This window comes from Haliotis asinina, chromosome 10 (assembly GCF_037392515.1).
Source record: "Haliotis asinina isolate JCU_RB_2024 chromosome 10, JCU_Hal_asi_v2, whole genome shotgun sequence".
Classification (NCBI taxonomy): domain Eukaryota; kingdom Metazoa; phylum Mollusca; class Gastropoda; order Lepetellida; family Haliotidae; genus Haliotis; species Haliotis asinina.
Window position 1 is genome coordinate 3,421,073 of NC_090289.1, and position 14,360 is coordinate 3,435,432.

The window sequence follows — 14,360 nt, forward strand, 5'->3', positions numbered from 1 at the left end:
GTTAATGTCGGTGCATCTTCTCCTAATAGCATCACTTCTCCGCTGTAAATTGGAATTGACAAAGTTTTAAACTGTTGTCTACCTTAAGGGGCAACTGTGACTGAATAGAACCCACACGAAATTATGAAAGACGTTTCAGATGCTTTCTTAACGCACAGACTGAGAAAAAACGAAAAAGCCATTTCAAACTATCGAGGATAAGTCTCTAGGAACCCATTTGTTTTAATTTGTAGTTGCCAGATCTCTGACACATAGGTATTACACCTAAAGAAAAAGGAACTCTTTGGTCACCAGTCACCTCCTACTCGTCAACGCAAACGCCTTTTTCTTGCCTCCGCAGAAATTCCGCCGTATTCTGAACAAAATCTGCGGATACACACGGGGACCGTACATATGTTTTATACACTGTCTTCGTCGTTCGCGAGCGCTGAGTATAATTACTGCGGATTGTCTAAGGGCACCCATTCATAATCAAGTGAAGCAACGTCAGTAATTGTCACTCAGAAGAGAGACTTTGATAAGTGTTCTAATCGTCGACGACCATCAAGATCTATATGTAGCTCTCTGACAAGTTAATATTCTCTAGAATGAGTGGAGCAATTGCCCTAACTTTCATCTCAACACCTCGCGTCATATAGGATAGACTAAACAGACTGTACCTCAAGGCAATAGGAGATCGAGAGGTCGTGATCAATCTCTGTGTCTCTGCTGATTGTGTTGTTGGAACCTGATGCCTTGAATATTTGTGCATGATTTCAGCGACTACTTTGTGTGACCCTGACTCGATTATTTACACGTAAGTGACTTACTGACGACTGGATGTTGCGATAAACTGACGCTAAAAAGAAAGTAGACACAGATTTTGAGAAACCATGGAAGCAAACCTAAATAAACTATGTCAGAAAGAAAACATTCACATTTTGGAGGTTGTAAAGATGAACAAAAACCAAGATCTTTGAACAGCCACATTCATCATCGCAGTGTTTCAGAGTAGGTACTAGCACTGTCATGAAGCATGTGATGCCTATGTAAAACATAAGCATCTACGAGGGGTGATTGATGAGTTTTGAGCCTAACAAGGAAAACATAAACCATTTGATATGAAACCTATTACTTATGCATCGTTGGAAACTGAATATGGCCAACTCGACCATCAACGCAGCCATACGTCACCGATAACGTCACACACTTCAGCGCTAAAGCGCTCGGTTCAAACGACATCTAGAGTGCGTTGCAAGCCAGGAATCGCTTAGAGTAAGCAAATGAATCACTTATCCCAGGCTTGCAAAAGCTTGAAGCGTTTCTCACTCTTCCAAAATGGCAGAGGGATTACGGTTTGCTTGCCTGGCCCTAATGAAATAGGTAAAGCAAGAGTCGTGATGACAAGCTGATGAATGTTTGATTGTTGATGACTGCATGGAACCTGTGGAACACGCTGAGGATGCAAGGATGCAAGCTGTCTTCACCATTTCCCAGCTTACAATTCTTGTTAAGCCGTCGAGTTCATATTTCGACGAAGCGACCTCATACAACGATTGGTGCGACTGCAAGCGGCTGAAAATTAGCACTCTGTTGTCAGACAAATTGCTGTACGATTGGTTGTTTGCAACGCACCCCTGATTAGAAAAAAAAAACACAGCAGGTCTCCCAAATGCCTGTGGGATTTTCTATGTCGTCTTGGTTGTTAGTTGTTTATAGCCGCACTATTCCAACTATGTGTGGGCGGTTTGTAAATAATGGAGCCTGGACCAGACAATCCAGTGCTCAACATCATCAGCATCAATCTACGCAACTGGGATAAAGTGGCATGTGCCAACCAAGTCAGCGAGTCTGACCACCCGATCCCGTTAGTCACCTGACGAGCAAGGGTTACTAAAGCCCCTTTCAACTCATGTCCTTCACATGTCCAATGTGTTAGTGGGATATGGCTCCAAGGTATCTAGGCTGAGCACTGGCGGTTTTACAGTTGTGACTGCGTGCGTCAGATGACACGATTACCGAGTGTAGTCGATGTGTTTACTGTCTGATTTGGATATAAAGACACAAGGGTTCTTCCACTCTTTTGTCTGCTCTGACACACTAAATGCTGTTCAACTGAATGCTGTTCACTGTTGACACATGGGCATGCGTGCACCACCGGGCCATCTGACTAATGGCTGTTGTAAGAAGCACCTTCTTCGTGTTTTTGTTCCCAATGTTCTGCCAGCAGCTTTTTATTTCAGTTTTGCATCTATTTATGTTTCGATCTAGAAGCGCTAGATTTAGAAAACATAATTCACAATGAATCCGTGCCGCTGTGATCTTTTTGAATGGTTTTGTAAATGCCTGTGGTCACATAGTATTTTACGGGTACTTGCGTTTCAAAGACATGCATTTTTTGCCTGAACACATACGAAGACTGGTCAGTTTCGTCCTGCTGCGCAACCCATTTTGCGCTACAATTTGCCTGTGGTTTGACACAACGTTGAAAGGCATACTCTGAACCGTCCACTGCATATTCCATATTGTCCTACCGATGTAAATGCTGGGGAGGTAACCGCATAGGGGGCGTAAACAGTGAAATAAGAGTAGAACGTGTTAACAGATAATCCATTGAAAGGGGTATTTTTTGTAACTCTTTAACCTTGTTTTTCTTTCGATCAATTCCTTTTTCGATAGGTCTCTTAAATCTGAGGCGACATAGGGATTTATGGATACTGGTAACGAGTATTCTTGCAAATCTAATGTTGCCTGCAATTGTTGGCGTGTGACACGCTGTTTTTGTTCCATGTTTTCGCATTTCTATTATGCTGTTAACTGTCCAACGTGTTTTTCATCGATAGGAGTGGGAGACTCTAAGACAGTGTGTACGTACGGTATGTTGCCTTGCCTCCGCCTCGCCGGAGACAGCAGCTGTTCTGCTGAATGTATCTGTTCGCAGGAAGGCGACTTTTTAGTTTTAGTTGTTCTAGGGATAATCTACAACTAGATTGATCTACAACTAAAGTTACTTTAGTGACCTACGGTATTGCTAAAAGCGGGGTAAGACCAAACACACTGTCTTCTTTATTGTCAGGTGTAAAGCTTCGCAACAAGTTTAATGTTAGTATTACATGCATATGATTGAGCGGTGTGAACGTGCATGAATACAGCGTATGTCTCCGTGAACAATTAATACGGTGGCTGTTTGATGGCGTCCAGTAAACAACTGGAAGTAAACAGACAATCAATCAATCACCTGTTCAGAGCACAAAGTAGTATGAGGAGTTTAATTGCTATCTGACTCCGCACTCAATATTCCAGCAATATGTGGACGGTTTGTACATAATGGAATCTGGACCAAGTAATCCAGTGATCAAGAGCATGAGCACCGATCTACGCAACTTGGCTACAATGATATACGTCATCTAAGCCAGCGAGCCTCACCAGCCGACCCCGTGAGTTGCCTCCCACGGCATGTGCGTCTGAGGAAGCTCCCGGCAATCTTGGTTTGTGTAATGAGCAGTTACCATATTCAGTCTCGGTGAATCGTTAACTGAATTCATTGCAGCTAATTTAGAAAAGCTTTTGATTATACATTGCAAATAGTGTCCTGCTATTTTCATTATCACGATATACCATGCTTTGAAGTCGATCTGTAATCGTGCAATTACAAAACATCGACAACAATCTTTCAAGCTGTTTCTTTCGTGTTGTTCGTAATTGGGATTTAGCTCTGGGAGGAATACTTACTTCACTATTGCATGTTACGTTCACAAGCTTTCCAGCACACACAACCATATCAAAAACTGCCAAACACAAATATGTTTGTTAAAAACATTTGATACATTTGGTACAGTGTCAGCAGCTAATCAGGAAGAGAGTGTCATGGTTTCTAATGGCTAATGAGATGGATGCTTGAAACAAAATTGAAAGCCAATTTCAAAGCCAATTCACGGTAATCTTAGTTCCTGCTCTGTTAGCCATGCAGCTTATTTTCAGAAGAATGTTTTGTCATATATATGTTTTTCGCGACCTAACATGAAAGTTTAGGAAAACCTGTAACTTTAACGGAATGATTATGATACAAAGGGCTGATGATTTTTCATTCACACAAATACTTCCCTAATCTCGATCCACTACATCAAACAATCTCACTGAAAATCTAAACAGCTATCCTGACGAGCTGCATCCATGCGAGCGATCGCTTTGTCAACAGGCCTACCTCGATCAGCCCCGCTGTTTTCATGGTGACACATATAATGAAGAAAGGCTTCGTGTGTAGTATTACCAGACTGTGGTAATCCAACTTTGGGGTTAGAGCGGTGGGACACATAGGCATCTGATGTCGCCTGAATACTAACACTGATGTCCCCAACTTGTGTCTCCGTGGCGCCCAGAGAACATGGGAAATTGGACTTCGGTTTGAGATAATTTACTTTACTGTAACATGAATACTTTCAATTGATTACTTTTGTTGTTTAATCGTACCTCTCGTGCGTCGCGTGTTAAGAACTGATCTTCGATACCAATAGAAACATGAAATCAAAGACGAGAGGGGCTCCCACTGTAGCATCACGTGTCTACGTACAAAGGGAGATCAGCCAGGGTGCACTTGAGTCATCGTGGAATGGAGGACAATCAGTATCACCCGTCGGGGTATTTCTCACGAAATAAAAGCGGAATGTTTCAAATGATGGATCCCTGCTCGAGGCGTCTGGTGTGATTTGATATCAGAAAAAATGAGTTAATACGGACAAAAGTTGTGTTGAAATCTATCGAAACTATTGCCTTTCTTTATCGACTAACAGTATGAGTTTAAATCCCTAATGTGGAAGCTGTTTTTATCTATAGACAGTATCAATACCCACAATCTAATATGCCTGACACAAGTTTTAGAAACTGAAGGCCTTAACAGCTGCCAGCGCGCCATCGGCTCTCTGTGTGAACACACTGAACTGACACAGCTTGTAAACCCCCTTCATGTGGTCAAAATCGGACACAGAAATATAGCAAAGAAGCGGCGTTTTGTGATCTGGCCTGTTGTGATGGATAGCCATGTTGTTTTTAAAACCGAATTATTTGTACAATGCGGGGTAACATACGCATGCATTGAAGAATGAGTTGGACCAAACTATTAGAAACTTTATCAGTGGGCTACAGGATTGGAAACTGTCGCTATGGCACTCCACAACACAACTATAATACCCTACCGTAGTCTTCACCATTTTATAATGCTTAAACATTTTCTTCTTTGTATTGATTGACACCTCGCATTCGCTCGTCTCGCCGAAGACCCGGGTTCGATTCCCCACATTGAAGGGCAGTCTGATGGCCCCCGCAGTGATATTGCTGGAACATTGCTAAAAGCGGCGTGACTAAACTAAACTCTCCCACTCACACTCAGCAAATAGGAGTGCATGCTGTATTTAGCCCGGACATATATATTATATCAACGACTGGCACGAACTTAGTCATCAAAATACCTAGAAATAATGTTTAAATATTTGAAAGCAGGATGGAATCTGAAGCTATTGCCATTATATGTTGTTATGCATTTTAAACAGTCTCTCATTTTATTGTGGTCAAAATCTCCAGGAAGAAAGTAAACACATATATCCAATCCGATTTTCAAAATAATTAACAGCGTCCCTTTTGACCAGGTGAATCATGTATGATTCTGCTCTTCCTAGTTTAGCAGATCGTGTCCTTAGTATTCCAAGGTACTCATATCCTGAAACAAATTCTTCTATTTCATTACGATAGTACCATTGTCACATTTTAAAAGACATTCCACCTTTACAAAAAGCAATTATGTAAGGTGACATTTAACTTCAAGGATTGACAGTGAACATCTGGTATATTCCCTTGTTTTTTTGTTTCCCACTAATCGATCAAGCATATAAATATCATTATCAGGAAACATCAATAGAATGTATTCATGTAAGTAAGGACATAACTGAACTCTTTCTCATTTATGAAGAATTTCAGCAGCCACCTTACTCAGTAAACAAAGCTGGGTTTAATACTCCGCCCTGTTATAGTCAAAAAGGACAATCAAAACAGTCAGTCCAATCAGCGTTAAAGCGTAATTTTAACAGGAGACATTTAGGGAACATTCTTACGTATATTTCCCTCTTCAGAAACAAACGCCGTTTTGAAGAGTCCAAAGGCATCGTAGAATCTGCCTTCTACCCTAAGTTTAATACTTCTGTATAGAAGTAGTTGGCGTAAACATGTTATCCGTTGTTGCATAGCCAGGCCAGAAACCTGCGTGTTTCCACTCATCTTGTCTTATTCTGTCCATATTTTAATGTAAAGTTAATTATCAAAGGCACATAGTTATTGGGACTTTCACTTCAGCCGTTTTGTTAAAGATCGGAGCAGTTAAACCTTTCTCAATGCATGTGGAAACTGGCCAGTCGAATGTATCTTACGCATACAGCATGCATGTAATGTATAACTATTTTCATGATGAGTTGAACATGCCGTCTAAATACATATCTAAACGTTATGGATTGCCCTTTTTATGACTTTACCCCAGTTAGTATATCTTCTTGTGTACGCTCCTGCTCATTATGGAGGTCATTTCCTTTGCAACAACAGGCGAAACTAAGTAAGTTACATTCCACCTTCGTCCAAACCTGCAACTTCAACAAATCCTGAAGACAGTCAGGACACTTATCTGCAGCTATATATCTTTGGTAATATGTAATGTAAAATGCAAGTATGAAATATCTCAAAATTGGGTATCAATTCATAATTTGTTGAAGATTATAGAAAACATGGAGGCGTTCCCAAGTAATATCAAAGTAATAAAAGTTACGCTCTGAGAAATTGTGAATATGTTTTATAGAACCAAAGGGTGAAGTATTTAAGGCAGAGACTGGCATTTCGGGACCAGCACTTGAACTTTGACCGTATTAGCAGATTTTATATTGATTAAAGTCGCACAGGAACGGTTTCACTGGGCAACTGAGACACTCTGATGAATGGAGGTATCCCCAGAAAATCATAAGCTCAAGTATGGCTGTTTACATCTTTGTGTGTTTTCATCATCATCAAAGGCTGAATCATTGGGAACACTTCTTGATCACATGTCTAGATCCTGTAGCAACTTTTTATGGTGATGTCCAGCCAGATATAGTCTGTAAGTTCAGACAACAAGATTACACTGGAAGTATGGTATACATATGGCGAGCCCTGCCAGTGGCCCAACTCCAGACGGAACATTACATCGATGAACCGCTCACCTTTGTAAGGTGAAAAAAAAACCCCACTGGGCCAATATTTGAGGCATACGCAGCTAAGAGATGCAAGCTAACTACGAGGTCTGTTTGACTATTCACAGTGTTACAGTGAGGCAAATCACAAACGTTCGCACATGAGACACTGGGACATCTGAAACTGTTCTTACATTGTACTCCCTATCATTGTATCTGAATACATTGGCTCGAACATCATCGTCAAGACTTCCAACAGGGATAACGGCAGATGCGATCGTATGATATACTCAGTAGAAGGAAGTCGTGATTCATATGAAGTTCAGTACTGATGAAAATATTCTGAAACTTGCATCTGTCAACACATTTATATGAAAACATCGAGTGTAAGGATGTTTGTATGTGTTTGTGCCTGTGTATGCACGACGCACAGCTTGGATTTCCTATCTGGTGTTTCTGTACAAATGAAACAAAGTATTTCACCCCGGTGATGTAGGGGTAAGCACTTTTAAAATTTGATTAACTTTAAATACTGTTAACGTATCGCCGTAGCTTGCTGAAAGTTGGCATACTGAAGTGGTCATTTATTGCGACAACATCATCTCTATGGAGACGTCACCTACAGCTGGGCAACTGGACTAATAGTTAGTCTCTGAAATGAACATATTTTACTGAAAAAAAACGTCCATAGTGAAAAAGAAAATAATATAATGAAATGGAGCCCTGAGACTTTCTTCATTTTCAGAATCTTTCAGAAATCTAGACTTGCCACATTTTCTAGACTTGCGTGGGCATTCTTGGATATATATATACTTCAGGGTCTGTACGGCAGACTACTCGGCAACACTCATGACTGAGTTCAGCCTTGCCTTATCTCGAGTATCTGTGTGTTTTCAATGTCATGTTTGTGTTTCAATTTCAAATCCACGGAAAAAGTATCAGTTTTTCAGTTTTTTCGTTTCGAGCAAACTGAAAATGCCCCGCCCTGGCAGATATGTTTTGACAAGTGATGGTGAAATAAATGAGCTCTTGGGCATGTGAACAGAAATACAGTCACAAGAGATCAACGAAATAAGGACACGCACTTGTCTATCGGGTTGTTCAGTATAGTTGTAGCGACTGATTAAGAGCCGGGGGGGGGGGGGGGGGGGGGGGGGGGCATTTGTGATGCCCATCTATGTTGTGCTCACCCGCGCAACACATCTAATGTATTTCTCATCGCACTTACTTGTGTATGATATGGTTATTATCAATGCATGTCTATATTCTAAACTGTATAAAACACAGGGTTATAAATGTTAAAAGGCATCAGAAAAAGGGTTATTATTACAAACCACAAGAATTTGGAAAGTATGTTATAATGGGTTCATTCTGAAAAATACAGTACATGTGCTGCTTAATGACTATCTCTTTTGAAGTCCTGAATAGGTACATACGTAACTTATCATTACCCATTTCAACAATCACAATTCCAGTAGAATAGACACGATAGCGTCTTAGAGTATAGTTAGGCAGGCGGTCGACATTTGTCCTGATACATTACGGCTGTTATTTCTACGTAAAGTCATGATTTCGCTGAAAAAAATATCAGCTGTAAATGTCAATGATTATTTTATTCCTGATAGTTTTAGTTAATTCTTGCTTTGGAGTCACTGGTTAGCATGGTGACCTCGCTCCTGACACGCAACTGTACAGAACGTATTCTTCTCTGGGCTCAACCTCTATCATAAATGACGTCAACAGACAGTTTTAAAGAATCTTGACGATGTTGTGTAATTGCATGATTACAGACTGGCTTCAAAACATGGCGCATCGTGATGATGTGATGGTCACGTGAATGGCCTCACGCTGTTTGTCATGTTTAATCAAAAGCTTTGTTAAACCAGTAAAAGATTTGCCAGAACTGTTTATGGTAGCTGCTCATTACACAAAGAAAGATGTTACAAAGGATTGTTGAACTGTGCTTTGAATTTGAGTACGACGTACTTCGAGTTTGTTTTTGTTGATATTATTCAAGGGCTTTGAACCATCTGAAACTGACAGGGAGTGGAGTCACATGCTCTATTCATCTATATTCTCATGTATACAGTTATCGATTTTACACGCAATTTGTTGCGGAGCCTAGTCTTATAATGGCTGATCTATTCTCGAATCTCTCACTTCCCCTCCACCATTACATATCGAAGACACGACAAACTGTCGTGAGTCTTTTACGTCCGCTTCTGCGATTTGTAGATTCTGCCCGGATTTTAGTGACCGGAAGTGCTGCCAGCATTGTCAAACATGGCGACGGTGGGCACGTTGGAAGATGCCGCGAGGAAACGAAAAGAACGATTGAGAGCCCTTCGAGAGAAAAAGCATGAAAATTCAGAAAGTGAAACCTCGGAAACGTCTGGCAATAATGAAAGTGAAAGTCTACCTCGGTAAGGATTTTTCTCCTGAGAGATCTATATTTTTATCACGCAACTCGATCAAGATAATCATAGGCTAACGGTTATTGTTCTGTTGTTTACAAATGCAGAAATGTTTTGTGTTGTGGTAATTATGTCAAAGATACATGTTCAGTGTAGATACCTCGATTTGTCACTCTGGATCCAACACCTTTGAAACTTTTGAACAGGACTCTAAAACTCTCAGCGTCATATTTACACAGTTCAGCGTTATTGTCAGGCTAGTTTAAAGGGCTATCAGATCATACCCACTTTTAACAAGTGCCTACAGTTGCATGCTGATATCAGCAGACAATTTTCGTTCGTTGCATGACTTAACAGTGTATCACCTATGCTTCAGACCCGTATTTAGAAGTTATAAACCACAAGATGACGGACTGAAGGAGCATGCATTGGACACAATTAAACCTGGAGATGGTATGAATTATTATACTATATCAGGCCTGGTCTCACATTAGAGGGCAACGTCTCCATCACCCAGACTCCATCCTGATTTCCTAATTCAATTCCCTTGAAGGATTATCATACCTTAACTGATATCTCATTCTGCCAGCCCGACCCCAACTATCACCTGTAACACCCTTCGTGGTCTTGCTGTTGAGACGACCCCTCCTACCTGTTTCTTTTTATGCTGATAGCGAGACTCCGTTGTAGCCACGTCCTTAACAGTTTCAACATAAGTTATCATTTTTCTACGACAGCTATCGTTTATGATGAAGCTAAGTCTAGTTTAAGAATTGGCATTTAAAGAGTGCCTTTATAATACAATATCATAGCACACTGATTTGCATAAAGCCATGGTCGTTTCCAAATAAATTGCTTTGGATTTGTTTCTGCACTAATCTCTCCTCAGTGAAGTGCTTTTTCCACGTTTCCCATGTCCCTGCCACTGAAACTGTAGTCAGGCCAATCTTATATTAAGAGATACTTCACACTTTTGCATACCAACTATATAAATTTCAATTTCCACCTGTACTTTAGTACAGGAATGATCAACAAAGGATGTAAACCATGTAAAGTGTATGTGAGGTTCACATATTGGTGTACTTTTCAGTTGAGAATGAAGTAAAACATCAGATCGAAGCTGGAAAAACAAAACATGTTGTTGAGGAAGTGGTGAGTAGTCTATGTTAATTTTGTGAAACAAACGCATTATACATGACACTCGAGAGGTTACTATGAAAAAAACAACTGAATAATGTTCATTGTGAAAAAAAGGGGAAAAAAAACTTTTACATGTTCACCGATATACTGTGTTGCCAGTGGTAATTGTTATAAGCTTCTAAGTTGCTGTGCTCTTGATCTTTACTCATGACACATTCTGGATGGTTGGACAAGTAATGACAAATGTTAATGTCAGCTGTAGTGGTATCCTGATTAACTGAAATAATCAAAGATTGTTTGCAGTGACAAATGAGGAAGCAATCGATCGCATTTTCTCACAATCAAACTCAGGCGATTTTGAAAGTTGATTCTGTTGGTATAGTCATTGAAACACTTGATGATGGAACACATCTTCAAAGTTGTCATGGCCTGAAAACTTGTTTAATTTTTAGAAATCTCACTTCATGTCATGACTGAATATTTCTTGAAGACTCCAGAAAGTGTATATTCATGATATATTAGACATTACTTTAAAGTATCTGCAATAGCAACCTGCATAGGCAAAAATAATGCTAATGAGCTTTTGTTGATTGTTTGTTGGTATTGAAGCAATCATCATTTGTGAGATTTCAACCAATCATGACACTAGTCAGCTGTCTACTGGCAAGTGCAGCCCTTGGCCGTTGAAACCAATGATAATTGATTTGAATCATCGTTCATCCTCATTAGATTTTCTCTGATTTGTCGGCATCACAGTAGTTCCCCAAAATGGCAGATATGTGAGACCTGCATCACTTTAGACTTTTCTCCCAAATTAAGCTGACACACTTTACTATGTCAAAATACTGCTTAAAGCGGAATTGTATCATACCCTTCAGTCACTCTCTAGGCTTCAAGTTTTAGTCAGTGCTGTTAGAAATTAGTAGCAGTCATATGTATACAAAGTGTATGCATTTTAGCAAGCAAACTACTGGCAGTTATCAGCATGGTCAGTGGTTGTGAGCATTCTGTTGCCCTAATAATAGTGGTATCTTACAAGTTACATTGACTCATGTTCTCATTGCCTGCATGTGTTTTGTCATGGTATCCTGTGTCAAAATTGTGATGTAAAAATTTGGGTTTATGGGTCTCTTACTCAAATTGGGTGCGAGCACTTGTTCATTGATTGCTGTCTGTCCAGGACCTCCTGAACCTGGCACCCAGGAAACCAGACTGGGACTTGAAGCGAGATATTGCCCCCAAGCTAGAGAAGCTGGAGAAACGGACGCAGAGAGCCATTGCTGAGTTAATCAGTCAGTTACTTGTTTCTTCTGTTTGAGGCTGCATAGTGAAGGAAATAAAAATGTACTGTTATTTTGATGAAGCTGAAATATCAGTAAGAAATAGGTACTATGTCATCAATATGAGAATGCTGAGAAATGTTTTAAAGATATAAGTTCAATATTAGCAATCATACTAAATAATCATCTAATCAGGGTAGGTAATGAAGATAAGTGTGATTATCTCCCTTTGTTCATTCCATACATCTCCAAGTCAAGCACAGGTTTTGTCAGATGATTTGTGTCATGTAAGGAGTGCAGTCTTGTCAGTGTTTGCAGCAGACATCATGTAGCAGGTCTCAGTTGATGAGCTGAACACAACTGTCAGCTGTCATGTTACTTTTGGTATTTGAAGATATTGAGTGGCTGCATCGAAAAGAAAAAACCCTCACCTTCACTTGATTTCCTCTTCTGATTTGTGTTTCCAGGAGACAGATTGAAGGCAAGTCAGGAAGATTTAGCCAGTGTGGTCAATGCAAGTGAGGCAGTCGCCAGAGCTGATGCTGATGATGATGATGACTGATTCATAAGTTTGGATGTCGTGAAATTGAACGGTTCACTGAACTGGTGTCAGGAATGAGAATGCACAGATCTGAATGTGGTGAAACTGAAATGTTCACCGAAAAATGTGTAGTGATGAGTCTTCAGGTCTTGCTAAGCAAGAGATCTACTGTGAGAGTTTCGTCATCTTTGTGATTGTTCCTGAGATCGCAGCTTGTGCAAGATGCTGCTGATATACTGAGTTATGTGAGGATGAGTGGTCACATTTGAAACGAGGACACTCTCTGATTTGTGTGCCTGTGTAAAGACAACTGACAGCATATTTCATATACAAATGAAGATAAGATCCTTTGAATGCATGGCAGTGCATCAAGCAACCCTTTGACAAGAGCTGGGCTAAGTTTCTTGTGTGATTTGTTTTGGGAGCTGTGTTTAATGGTGATAAAAGAAGTCTAGTAATAACATTCCATATACGCAAGTCCATATACCCAATGATCATAGAAGAGTAGTCCATGCAACATTTTTTTACTTTATGTTACTTGCTGCTTTCCAGCCTAGTACAATGAGTTTGTTAGTATCTAAGTGAAAGTTACAATACTTAAAGCTGATATATGTATTGATATTTTTGGCTCTAGTAAAGATGATTGTCATGTCATATTGTGAGAATAAACTGGTAGAGAAGTTGGTCAAACCTTTCCTATGCATATTAAGATGAACTTCTGAATTGTCTGGTTACCAGTGACACTGCTCTAGTTAGGAAATGATGCTCACCAAATTGAACGGAATCATCAGTTATGCTACACATAGCATCCACCGACAATGTACCTTGTAACAACATGGCAGCAGTGATGTCAGTATAACCATTGGTAATACACCATCGTCAGGGTGAGGAGGGTACCTGTATGAAACTGACTGTTCCAAATGCTTCATCATCTGTCATGTCATACATTTAAATGATCAGTGTACCACAGATAGTATTTCTGAATAAAAATTTACAAGACTTTGTGGGTTTGTTATTATCCCCTGCAACACATTTTGCAGGGGGTATTAAAATGCATCCCGTCCATCCAAGCATCCATCCGTGTACAATAATCTTTTTTTATGAAGCAGAACTTTAAAACCATTCAGTTATTTCTTCACCAAACTTGGGACATAGATAGATCTGGTGGTGTATTAGTGCCTTTTGGTAGTTTGGGTATTCTTAAAATAATGTGGGGGGATTTTGATGACTGTGTCTTCTTGTTTAATTTTATTTTCATCCTTGTATCTGCATGATCAGCTATCAACTTTGATGGGACAGACAACCACTGAAATATATATTTATATTAAAAGATGTTTAAGCACCACGCAGTATATTTTACCAAAATACATGGTCTGATACAAAATCTTTCCAAAAAACAATAACCATCATAATTTAGTTTAGTTTTCAGTTTAAAAACAAAACCATTATTGATATTATCTTTTAATTTGAACAGCATGTATGCGCTTATGGAAACCAAGACATTTTGTTTTCCTCATACAAGTTACCTTGTTTTGAATGTGAAAATCAGAAATGACTTAAATGGTCAGGCAGTTGTCATTTTTGATAAGTGAAACCGAAACTGCTATGTTGCTTTGAAAAGCAGTAGCATCACATCTTTAACACTATTTCCTTTAATGCAAATAGAAATGACGATGGCATCATTTACTAGATAAACCTTCTCCAAATATGGACTGGTCTTCCCAAGTATAAATTTCCACAGCATCACGTCTCAGTTTTGAAACAAGCTGGTGCTTAACTTTATATTCTGAGTATAGTTGTGATA

General features: G+C 39.7%; 1 protein-coding gene across 1 annotated transcript; it reads left to right on the forward strand.

The window, feature by feature from the left end:
• The first annotated feature begins 9,426 nt into the window (after positions 1-9,426).
• On the forward strand, positions 9,427-13,556 carry LOC137298102 (coiled-coil domain-containing protein 12-like). Its single transcript, XM_067830180.1, has 5 exons — positions 9,427-9,604; positions 9,972-10,048; positions 10,686-10,747; positions 11,916-12,027; positions 12,483-13,556. Exons 1-5 carry the CDS (start codon positions 9,465-9,467, stop codon positions 12,575-12,577), a joined length of 486 nt encoding a protein of 161 aa, XP_067686281.1. The 5' UTR covers positions 9,427-9,464; the 3' UTR covers positions 12,578-13,556.
• The last annotated feature ends 804 nt before the right edge of the window (positions 13,557-14,360 follow it).

Bases quoted from the DNA above. Each gene is read 5' to 3' on its own strand.
- LOC137298102 (XM_067830180.1), top strand. From the start codon at position 9,465: ATGGCGACGGTGGGCACGTTGGAAGATGCCGCGAGGAAACGAAAAGAA. The intron at 10,049-10,685 runs GTATGAATTATT...TGTACTTTTCAG, and splicing joins CACAATTAAACCTGGAGATG to TTGAGAATGAAGTAAAACAT. The intron at 10,748-11,915 runs GTGAGTAGTCTA...CTGTCTGTCCAG, and splicing joins AACATGTTGTTGAGGAAGTG to GACCTCCTGAACCTGGCACC.